General features: G+C 49.0%; 1 protein-coding gene across 5 annotated transcripts in view; it reads left to right on the plus strand.

Moving 5' to 3' along the window:
* Positions 1-12252, plus strand: part of TRAK1 (trafficking kinesin protein 1) — a 376613-nt gene that overhangs the window by 215735 nt on the left and 148626 nt on the right. For all 5 annotated transcript variants that reach the window (XM_078663533.1, XM_078663532.1, XM_078663534.1 and 2 more), the window contains exon 6: positions 5076-5184. In XM_078663533.1, the coding sequence (XP_078519659.1) occupies positions 5076-5184 (109 nt within the window). The remainder of the gene's footprint in view (positions 1-5075; positions 5185-12252) is intronic.

The following is a 12252-nucleotide window of genomic DNA, read 5'->3' on the forward strand; positions in this document are numbered from 1 at the left end:
AAACTGGGGCCAAAAAAAAATAAATCCGCAATTTTATCAGCAATTCCAAGAGATCGCACAAATAAAGAAATGAGGCACAATTTTTTAATAAACATATATTGGGAGTAGGGCTCCCCCCACCCAGGCCCATGTTGCCACTTATGGCAGAAAAAAAGGTGGGAGGGGGAGTGGGGCCCCGGGGCCCTCCTCCTTAAGCCTTTGTAAGCCCCAGAGACCCTAACACCTGGGCCTGATTTTCTTTAAAAAACCGAGTATGGCCGTGAAGCCCCTGTATTTAGAGCCTAAATAGACCCCAGGGATCCCATCCTCCAAGGCTGAAATCAATTAAAAAAAAGGGGAGGGGAGAATGCTTCCATTCTCCCCGAGCCTTAAAAGGCCCTGGTGACCCCTTCTCCTGTGGATGACTCAGTGACTGTGTCTCCGGGAGTCCATCCCTGGTACCCAGTAATTTTCCTGCCCTAACTAGCGCGGGCTAGGCAACGTGTTTGCTCCCGTCTGGAAAGGACATTTTTAAATCTCCTGGCAAAAGGGAGCAAACGTGCAAGTCTGCTCCCAACTGGTGGGAGATTTAAACATGCTGTCGACGGCTGGGATCAGACTGCTGTTATGTATACCCTGCCGCACTCCTGCAAGCAAGGAAACACAACACATATTGTTCCTGCCCGAAGGGAGCAAGCATTGAACGGTGCTCCCTCTGTGGGGCAACAATGCTGCCTCCTGCACCATGCGGGGTGCTGGTGGGGGCCCTGGGGCCCCCCTAGAGGCCCCCAACTTGTTTGTTTGGTCCCCTGGGTGGGCATTGGCGCACCCACCTATAACTTAGAGAGGCCCCAGGGGATGGGGTCTCTGGGGCCCAAGAAGACTCTGAAAGGAGGAACGCGCACCCCTCCTCCCCTTCTTAATAAAATATGGCCCCAGGGGATGGGGTACTTGGGGCTCGAGAAGGGAGTACACGCATCCCCCTTTTAAATAGCATACGGCCAAGGGGGATGAATCCCCGAGGTCTAATGAGGCTCGGGGGCATGTGCCCCCTCCCCTTAGTATGTGTTGCTTGGTGGGTGCTCTGGATGGGAACCCACCTATAATTTAGAGAGGGACCACAATAGGCTTGGGCCACCTCCCCTTTTTAATGGAATTTCGCCCTGGGAGCTGGGATCGCAGGCACCAATTAAGGCTTGGGGGAGGGGACTGCATACCCCTCTCACCTTAACATATATGTTTTGGCCCTGGGGATGGGGTCCCTGGTGTCCGAAGGCCAGACCTCTACCATGTACAGCTAAGGCTGTGTGCGGCGTGGGTTTGGAAGCCAGCAGGCGTTTGGCTGCCTCCGGATGGGTTGTGTTGGACTTGGGCCTTAGGGCAGGTTCACCCCTAATCTTTTTGCTTTTATTTGTGACCCTGTGTAGTGATTTTTGGGTCTCTGCGCACTTTTTCCCTGTGTCCCATAGTAAAGTGCGTGCGTGTAGTATGGCTGGCCTGCCCTCCCATAGGAATGCATGGGGAATGTGAGTGTCCATGTTAGTTCCTGATGCGTGGGGAGTGCAGGCTCGAGTTTAGTATGTATGAACTCATGAGAGTGAATGCTGCGAGATGGTGTATGCGGCATGTGTGTGTCTAGAAGGGAAGTGCTACTTCTGGACATTGATGTATGTGTGCAGTGAGGGTGCTGGAGGGTGATTGGCTGGAGCTGGCTGGCATGCCAGGCTCCAGGAAGTCTGGATGGGTCTGCCCGGTGGTGAGTGTGAGATCAGCATGAGTGATGTGTGGGAGGAGTGCACCTGGGTCCTTGATGGGCTGGGGTTTTCCCCACACAATGCTGGCTCCGCCCCCCTGTGGTTTGTCTAATGACCCAAGCCTCCCCAGTGAATGAAAGGGGTGGTTGGGCCATCAAGGGTACTCCCAAGCCAGCTGCAACTGGTTTCCCCCCACCCTGGAAACAAAGGATTTCGCTGTATAAAAATGGGGCTGTGTCCCCACAGAAGTTGTTCTACTTTTGGATCCTTGCCAGAGGGGGCTGTTGCTGCTGCTGGGGCCAGGAGGACCGCCACTTGGCTTGTCTACCTGCCTGGAGACCCAGTGTGCTGGCTCTGGCCCTGCCTTGCCCCCCTGCCTGCTTCCAGACCCTGCTGGAGCCTTTGCTTTGCTCTTAGCGCTTGGGAGCGCTTATTTGCCCACTGGCGCTGTGGAGCGCTTTTCCTTTTATTCCTAGCGCTGAAGAGCGCTTTATTTTACCCCTAAGCGCTGGGTGCGCTGTATTTTGATTCTAGCGCTTTGGAGCGCTTTGCCAGGCCGAGCGAGTGCCCACCTCGCTTCATATTTGATTTGAGAGCCGGTGCCCACCCGGCATTGCCCCTTGAGTATTTAATTAATTAAAGCCGTAGCCCACCCGGCGTTCCCCCGTGATCACCGCCGCAGCCGAGGGGGAGTGAAAACTGTTGCCGGGCCGCTGCCTAGAGCGACCCGGAAGTCCCGCCTCCTGACCCCCAGGGCCGCGCTGCCATTGGCGGCCCCCGCGGAAGTCAGGCGGAGGGGAGAGCGAGACAAGGCCAGGCAGGAAGCGGCCGGCCGGGTCCGAAGCTCCCTCGAGGAAGAGGAGCCCCGCCCGCGGCCCCAGCTGAGTCGCCGAGGAGCCGTCCTGCAGCCCGAGACAGCCGGTGAGTGGGGCCCGGGAGTATAAATTCGGGGAGGAGGGCGTCGGAGCACATTGCCGGTGCTCGCCCCTCCCCGGTAGAGTGAAGAGCCTGCGAGGCTCTTGGGGGCCGTGGCCTTTGTCCTGAGTCCCCCGTGAGGGACTCCAACGTGCCCCGCAAGTGCTTTCCGAGTCCCGAGAGACTCGAGGGGCCAGGTCCATTGTTCGTGGAGCCTGCGAGGCTCCCACTCGGCCCCATCGTTCTTGGAGCCCAGAGAGGTTCCCGGCCATATGTTGTTTCGCGAGCCTGAGAGGCTCGAGGCCAGTCCTTTGTTCTGGAGCCCGGAGAGGCTCCGACCCGGCCTCATTGTTCTTCGAGCCCAGCGAGGCTCATCGCCCACATTGATTGCGAGCCCACAGGAGGCTCTGGGGACATTTTATTGATTTAGAGCATTGAAGCTCTTAAGTGCACATTTGTTTTGCGAGCCAGAGAGGCTCTGGGGACAAGAGTGTGGTCGGTAGCCCCGAGGCTCCCACACAGTGTCTCCTCCCCACCATTGTTCTTGAGCCCACGTGGCTCCAACGTTGCCCAGCCCTATTTACAACTGTCCAGCACTTAGTGGACAGTTGCTACGTTTAGCCTTTGTGTTTGTGCTGCCTGCGCAGACCCCCTGACATTGAGACTCAGGGCATTTCAGCCCTTGCGAGGCCAGTTGGCCTGAGGGACCATTCTAGTGTTGTGCTACATGCACCCTGCGCAATTTATGAGTTACTTGCTTATTTGATTTCTGCGCAAATGTTCTACCTGCACCCTCTGAATGTGTTTTAATGTTTCATGTGCAATTGTTTGTTATTACCTTTGCTAAAAGTGACCTGCTTAGGTGATTCTTTGTTCTTTTATTCCCCTTTGCTAAAAGTGACCTGCTTAGAGGAATGTTTGTTTTTACCTTTGCTAAAAGTGACCTGCTTAGGTAATTCTTTATGTTTTTATCCCCTTTGCTAAAAGTGACCTGCTTAGAGGATTGTTTGTGTCATTACCTTTGCTAAAAGTGACCTGCTTAGGTAATGCCTTGTGCTTTTATTTCCCTTTGCTAAAAGTGACCTGCTTAGAGGAATGTTGAAGTTTTATTGCCTTTGCTAAATGTTACTTGCCTAGGTGATTATTTTAGGTTTCCTTCCCTTTGCTAAATGTGACTTGCTTAGGTGATAGGTTTTCCTTCCATAGGTCCTGATGATAAGGTCCTAGTTCCCTGCGTGATTTCCCTACAGTGTTTAGGGTGGCGTAGGAGGTATTTACCCTTTACCAGTAGTTACTGGTTGTATGCTACATTTACTATTTCTGTGTTACAGTCATTATATGTTTATGTGCTAAGTGTTATACCTACAAGTGCTATTTCTAAAAAGTGCATACCCCTGACAGTGGTCCAGGTGGCCCTGTCCTGTACATAATCCCTTGTAAATCTTGCCCGTGCCTGTTGGCACATTGTAAAGTGTGTGTGTTATCTAATGTGTTTTTATTATTATAATACAAAGGCTATTTTTGATATAACCTTGTGTGGAGTTTCCTTTGTGGTGGGCCTTTGGTTGTTGTCGCTGGGTGCGCGCGCAAACGCTTTACACATCGCCTCCGAGATTAGCCTTGCTGCTCGCGTCACGTTACCTAGAGGGTGAGCGGGGGTTATCTTGGTGTGTGACTCCCTTGCCCTGACCTTGGAAATGGTGATCCCTGACTGACCTTGGCGCAAGCCTTGGCCAGCCAGAGGTCCCGTTTCTAACAGGTTGCCTATAGGCAACCTCTTGCTGTGCACAGCCATGTGCACTACATGGGGTTTGCTGCGTGCAGCAGTTTGGAAGCAGAGCCTCACACCCTGGCCAAGCACAGTTGTCTCATCAATAATTTCATTGCAAATGCTGTAGTGATATATATATATGATGACATAGAAATGTCATGAGTGATGCAATATGTTGGGTATTTAACAGTGCCTGGCGAGGGAGCGAGTTATAGTTACCGTAGGGCATGAGTTTAGTTACATAAGATAACTATATGTATAAATGGTGAATTATTATTTTTTGTTGAAAAACGTTACGTTGCTGCTGAACACATCTCCTAGCTATAACATTTCTTTAAACCTGTTATTTTAAGTGAATGTATAGGTACATACATAGGTTATCAATTCGATAGAACTTCTGAAAGAATACAGCATGAAAGGATTTTAGCATTTATTTCATGGATGCGCAACAGTTCTGTTGAGAGCAGCTGTTTTTTTGCTTTTGTGTTTTACAGTCTGAATTTACAACAAAAGTTAAAAGTATACCGTTATTTCATGAAATAAGAGCCTTTATAAAATACCTGTACAGTTCCCAGTTTTTTAAAGTTGTAATCTCTAGCTCCTGAAAAGAAATGATCTAAGAGCACATGAATACATGCAAATGTTTGTTTTACCAGGTTAAAGAGGAATGAATCTGCCGTTTCCGTCCAAAACTATTTTCATTTTGATTCTCTCCAGAAGAAACTCAAAGACCTTGAAGATGAGAACATCGTCCTGCGGTCAGAGGTAACAGCCTTTCTCTCTAGTCATGTTGAGTTCGCTGCATTTTACAGACAGGCCAGACCTTTCCCCGTCGTGCCTTCGCCAATACTGGTTGTATTATGGCAACTAAAAAAAAATGGAAAAGATATTATCTTTAACAGTTTTCAATACAAAGTATATCGTTACCATAAACACCTGCAGGCAACCAGCCCTGAAACCTATTCGGCCAGATGTACTAACCGTGTTTATGGTCACAGACAGCTTAAGTCACTGTTTACGACCATATTATTATTTTGTTTTACTATGTACTAAGGCCATTTTAAGAGACTGTGAATTTTTACTCCTAAAATATCTTTGTGACTCTATACTGAAACTCTATCTGGAAGGGGCGTATTGTAGAAGTCCCTTCCAAAATAGTGATTTGGTATGAGATTTATCGGTGTTTTGAGACCCAAATCCGATCTTACAACATTTCGATATTTCTGACTCCCGAGTTGGGCTAATAATGCCTTCGCAAAAATAATGATCAATAATTGCGACTTTATTTTTACAACCAGTAATTAGTACATACGACCCTTTATTCTTTGGGGCCCTGTTGGTTTAGCATACAGCTGTCCCTAGGAACTTGTATGGATAATTAGAGCTGGTTATTGTTTTCACTACTAGGAAATAAAGCATCCTTGTCATGAGAGCCCAAAGCAATGGTCATTTCTTCACTCTACGGAGCCTCCTGGTACATATGGAGTCATTGAAGCATCCCGGGGCAGAGGACCAGTTGATTCCATGTATTTTAGAAAGACGCAGTTCGCTGATATTGCATGTTTTTGGCCAGATGTACTATTTACTATGATTCCTATCTGAAAGAGACACGTTAGTGATAGATTCCTTACCTTAGAATATCCCCAGGCGTCAGACTGGATCCGGAAAGCTTTGCTAGCAGTACCGCTGCGCGGTAGTAGGTGGCGTCGTGCGGCTCCGTGTCGGTCGCTGGCATTGTATGCGCAGAGATGACGTCACAGAGACTACTTAGGCACCACCCATGCGCGCTGTCGTCAGTTCTTTATTTTTCCGCCCCAGTAAGTGCAGATGCGGTTAGAGCACGTACCTTAGTCACTTTTTGACTACCTTTTTTGGGACTTTTGTCTCTTGTGGTTCTTCTCTGGTGCACTTAAGGATGTCTGGGTTTATGTCTGTTGGGCCACTACTCCCACGCAGTGTAGGATACAGTTACCCAGGTGTTACCTCAGTGCCCGGAAGAGATCCAGGCTGTGCTGTCTCAGGCTGTGGCCGAGCGTAAGGACGTGGCTAAGTTCGCCATTCGTTGTGGCTTGGACACTGCGGACTCCCTCAGAGTAGCAATTTCCACGACTGCGGCGCTTCGTCGCCACGCCTGGTTGAGATCTACCGGGTTCTCCCTGGACGTTCAGAGCTCGCTCATGGACATGCCCTTCGATGGCACTCGCCTGTTTGTTGATAAGGCCGATAGTGCACTGGAGCGTTTTAAGGACTCTCGAGCTACAGCCAAGTCCTTGGGCCTTTCCACCATGTGCCCGGCCACTTCTACTTTTTATTCCTTTCGTGGCCATGGAAGGGGTGCCCCTGCCCGCTCGTTCAATCAAAAGCCTGCGCAGAACCAAACTCTCCGTGGGCGTGGAGGTCGCCGTGGCGGCTCTTGGGGCCAATGTGAGGGTCAGTTCACCTCCGCCCGTGACGTCCGCCTCGCAGCCTACCTAGTCTGAGCTTTGGGTCGCACCCCATGCCAGTGGGTGGCAGGATTCAGCATCACTTTCCCCATTGGCGTTCTGTCACTTCCGACAAGTGGGTGCTTCAACTCATACGGAAGGGCTACTCCCTCCCCTTCGAGTTTACCCCCCTGGCAATGCCATCTCCGTCCCACCGCATGTCGGGGGATCACTTCACGCTTCTCCAGCAGGAAGTTATGGCCCTCTTGGCCAAGGGGGCCATCGAGGGCGTTCCTGGGCCAGAAGTAGGACATGGTTGTTATTCCCACTACTTTCTGGTCCCCAAGAAGGACAAAGGGGGCTTGCGCCCCATCTCAGACCTCAGGAACGTCAATCGCTTCTTCCGGAAGGAGAAGTTCAAGATGTTGACTCTGGCTCAGGTCTTGGCTGCCCTCGACCCTGGAGACTGGTTGGTAGCGTTGGACTTGTGTGGAGAAGTCAGCCCAGATCGCACCTGATGCCCAGGCTGCTGGTGCAGGGCGACTCTTCTTTCTCATCTTGAATAATTACCAAATAAAGAGACGGGCGCTGAAGGCAGGAAAACAAGAACAGAGTTTATTTCTCATGAGGAGAGCATGTCATTTCGGACACTCTCATAGTGTCTTCAGGAGGTGCTCTAACAAGTTTCTCTGAGGCTTCGCCTTTTATACACAGGTTTGTGGCACACAGGCATCCTTTATTACAATCAAGACATTGTGAAGTATGAAGATATTCCAACACGTGGTTACAGTAGGGGCCCTTATCCTCCATACAATAGGAGGGGGCTGTCACGCAGCTGAGTGTTCTGCTGATTCCATTGGAATGTGTGCTCCTGATCGAATCTCAGGGGGTGGGGAAGTCATGATCAATAGTGGCTCTTTTCAAGAGAGGCGAGTGCATACAGTAGTGGGCAATAAACTGTATCCTCAGGCTAAGGGATGACCAGCGGTCCATGTAGACAATTAGGTTCAGAGGAAGAGGTCATCAAAGGAGGGGTATTCATGGAGGGAAAGGAGGTGTTGGTCAGGCGCGGGGTGCGATTCTCAGAGACAGAGTCATGCGGGAGGGGAGGGCTCATGACTTGTGCATGTGAGAGCGGGGGCGATCAGGGTGCATGGGGAAGCTTGCAGGGTCAGGAAAGGGAGCTGGTGATCGAAAACAGAGCGACCATGGTACCTAAAATGGCTGTTGTATATATGCGTGTATGGGTCTATGCTGGCGGGATAACACAGTCTGTGTTCTGCAATGTCCATTCTGCTTACGACAAGAGGTACAGTGAACACAAATGAACGCCGCTTATGTACATACACATTGCTATTTTCAACAGTCGCCGCTTTTTAACGTAAGCTAGTTCTTTTGTGTTTATCCTAACTGACGGGGTGTACGTATAGTCATGCATGGCAAAATGAAATAACGTTCGTCAAATGCTAGTAAATTGCGTGTAACCATATGCAGTCGATAAAATTGGCGGAATGCGGTACATATGAATTTACAGTCATTGCGTTATTCATACAAATCTAGAGATCGGCATAACACTTTGTCGGGGGTCAATCAAGGAATCAGGTTCTGACTTTTTCTCCGATGACATCAACATACAGTAAAAAGTGCTATACGAGAATTTTGGACCTGAGTGATCGATGAAACATTTTTAAAAGCAATAAAAATAGTTGAGGGAGGAATTCAGTTCGATGTAAGCAACTAGTCAAGGGGTGGGTAGAAAGTTCAGGAAGGGGGGTTTTAGCGAAAATGTCTTTTCAACAACGAGCCACCACTGGTAGACTCTGGTAGTCCGTTTTCTTTTCGTTGGCGCTTTTGAGCACCGGTGGTGGAGCTATAAGTCCAGCTCGGAATCATCCTTACGCGTTGCAGGGTGCGATCAGTCCTCTGCTGTTAGATCACAGTCCTGTTTCCTAACTGATCTTCTTTAGGGGTGCCTTATGCTGGGCACCTGCGTGTGTTTCTTCTTCCGTGGCAAAACCTAATTCTATAGTCAAAGTTTGTGCGAAAAGGGTGAGTTTGTTGAATAATCAAGGGAAGAGAGGGCGGAGTGGGGCCAGATCTTTGAACACACCAAGGGACCAAGGGAGCAAAGGATAACGAGCAGGCAGGCCCATCAGTCGGACTCAAAAAGGGGACAGGGACTTCAGGCACGAGTGGGGCAGCAAATCGAGGGCTTCAAGGCAGCCCTTTATTCCTTAATCTGCCGAGTTTGAGAGTGGTGCCTCGTCCCGCGTCTCGTTGCTCGGTGGCTCCACCCTTGGTCGCGGTCACACGTGCTCCATGATCTGTGGCCAGGCTGTGCGTCACGTCCAGCTCCTCTCCTCCGGTGATTGTATCTTTGAATGGGTAGAAAACAAGTTTTAGAAACACTGACAGGAGAAGACATTTATACATCTCAATTCCGTCCCCAATCCTGCGGAGGTGGGGGATATGTTCATCGATCACAGTCAGAAGTCGTCACTTATGGAGTCTGTAGGAGTGTATTGTTATTCATTTCATGAACCTGTGTGGCGTACATGCGCGATGTATGGTGAGAGAAATTGGACTTTTATACATGGTGTCTTACACTTCCCTTCGGGGTCGGCTAACTCTTGCAAGCAGGGGCGTTATCGTCATGAAGAAGGGGGAGGGGGACAGATGTTAAACATGCTTTTCCTGGGGAGTGGCCGTTAATCAAGGTCATAAATTTCGCTTTCGAGGGTAGATGACATGAAGCTGAGGTTAATCGGGGGAAGCGGGGTATTCTGGGCATCCGCACTTAAGTGCAGAGGGGTGAAGTGATCGGTGCATTGGGAATTGCATTTCTAGCGAACCGAGAAACAGAAGGCCATTGACGTTATAGCCCCCCTATAAAAGCCAGATTAGGGGACATCCGTCGTCTTACCTGTCCTTTCCTTCATCACCAACTCGGGTTCTATCGTTTTGCAGAAAGGAGAGGTAGTGATATGGCAAGTCACAATCGTTTTTAGTTCCTATCAATTTTGCCAAACACCTTTGTGTTCGAGGGGACCCAATTAAGTTTTGTGCCGGGGGGGCGGCACAACGTCACCATACGAGGAAAGAGGGAACAGGGGCCTTTGGGGGGGGGGGAGGGGAGAGGGAAGGGGGGGAAGAGAGAGAGAGAGAGAGAGAGAGAGAGAGAGAGAGAGAGAGCGAGAGAGAGAGACAGACACGTGTACAATAATGGGCCATTCAGTGCGCGCACAACACAAAACAACAGGGGTTAAGTAATACGGAAACACAGGCAGAGGGATGACGTAGATCCATGCATCACGTACACACAAACTCAGACGGGGGAGACAGTACATGTATTATATACAAAAATCCAAGACAAAACATAAAACAGTTATTGGCCAAATTGATCTCTTCCTGTACGCTGCGCATTCTCAGCATCCTAGGCTCTCGTTACTTTCTCTTTTCTTTTTATTGTCGGCTGACTTGGTCATGAACTAACCTGGTCGGGCTAATGCTCACGGTGGTATTTTCGAGTCATTTTAGCAAATGTGTTTCTAGGCTGAGACAATAGTCGGTGTTAGTTGGAGAACAATGGGGCAGCTTAGAGTTACATGTCTACGAGGATGCGAAAAAGGAGGTAGTAGGTTTTAAATATTGGCAATATTCCTAGTCCTCTCGGCGGAGGATACTTGTGTAAGCCTTACCTCGGAATATTCCTTACTTTCCCTATTTAGTTAGACGTAGGAATGTATTCATTATTGTACGTCATTTTTGGTTGCATTATTCGGGGTTTGTCGTAGTTAGGTATTATAATCAAACGCCTTTTTTTCCCGCCTCTTCGTCCGTTAGATCACCATTTTCATACATTAATCGACATTTCGATGTGACCTGCAGAGAGAGGGAAAAAGAAGGGGGCAGGGGCTACATTGATAGACACATTTAGCGCGCATAAACCCAGAAAAGGCTTTTACTTACTGCATACTCGGCCTATCTCCACGGGATGCAGTCCCTGCCAATTGGGCGTTCAAGCCCAGGTGGACCCTTAGTGTGACTCTTCTTATACAGGTAGTATATAAAGTATAGGCTAAATACCAGGATCTTTAGCGGTTGCTTTTGGCTGTACAAAAGGGAAAAATACACAACTAAAACTTGGACCCTCCATATCTGCAATATCTCTATATATGTTATACCCTTTAACCCTTATCTAATCGAGCTGAGTCATTTCATCCGCATTTTAGTTATATCGGAAATAGTGGTCATTCATTTGAAACTTATCAACTTATGCGTGACAACTACGTTTGCTTTTTCAAAAAACCTTTAATAAGAATGTCGGTGCACAAATACGGGCCTACAACCCCGTGGGCCGGCCACGGAGCAGGCTGGAACTGTAGATGCGGGGATACTTTATTAGTGGAAAACTTAATGGAGTCGGTGTTTGTTAATTTCATAGAAAGTGCGCCAAGTGCAATAAAAATCATATCGAATCCTTTAGTGTGATCGAGTATCATAAGCATTGAAATTTCGAACTTTCAATAACCATGATGCGCTAAAACTTAACAACAATTCATTGTCCGAAATGCTCAATCGGTACCCATCTCATGTCAATTCATTGTCCTTCATTTTCCGAACACATAATCAGTACCCATCACATATCAGTTCATTGTCCGAGCTGACAGTATACATCCTATATCAATCCATTGTCCGAACATATAATCCGTACACATCCTATAACAATCTATATGTTTTTTTTTTTTTAAAACTTCATACATATCCCATGACACCAAGGCTGAGCAATCGGGGTACAATAAGGAGTTGAGAGTTTCATTTGCATCGGCGCCATTTTGGGTGCAGTCAGGCAGATCCAGGCATAGTCTAAATCTCCACTAACTCGTGGTTGGCCTAGAGCTTCCTTTTGGCAGTCCAAAAAGTTCCGTTAAAGGGCAAAAGAAAGGATCCGTGGTCTGAACCATCAGTCAAAAGGGGGAGGGAGGCAACACTTTTCCTACCGGGTCATACTGGGGTTTTCACCGGAACTGTTCCGAACTGCAGTCTGCAGGATTTTAGTCATTCAAACTGAAGCTGGCGACAGCATGGGAGCGCCGACGTCCTGCGGTTACATTTCCATCGTTCCGTGGGCAATCATGGCAGTCATTCCCCATCGGGGGTTTCTGCGGGAGTCGGGGACTCCCGCGGCTCCTCTAGAATCTTCAAGGTCGAGGAGAACTTTTATGATGGTGGAATCAGCAAGCAACCGGGCCATTCCTTCATGCTGGGCCCACTCTTGCAAGGTCGATCGCCATTTTGAGAGTTCGGCAGCTACCGGCAATCGCGGGGTCAAATGAGCGGACGGGCTCCAACCTGCCGGACGAGGCGTTGCAGCATTGCCACAGTGGACGAACCCTTTGCTGGGTGCGAG

The sequence above is a fragment of the Lissotriton helveticus genome, chromosome 10, assembly GCF_964261635.1.
Source record: "Lissotriton helveticus chromosome 10, aLisHel1.1, whole genome shotgun sequence".
Lineage (NCBI taxonomy): Eukaryota > Metazoa > Chordata > Amphibia > Caudata > Salamandridae > Lissotriton > Lissotriton helveticus.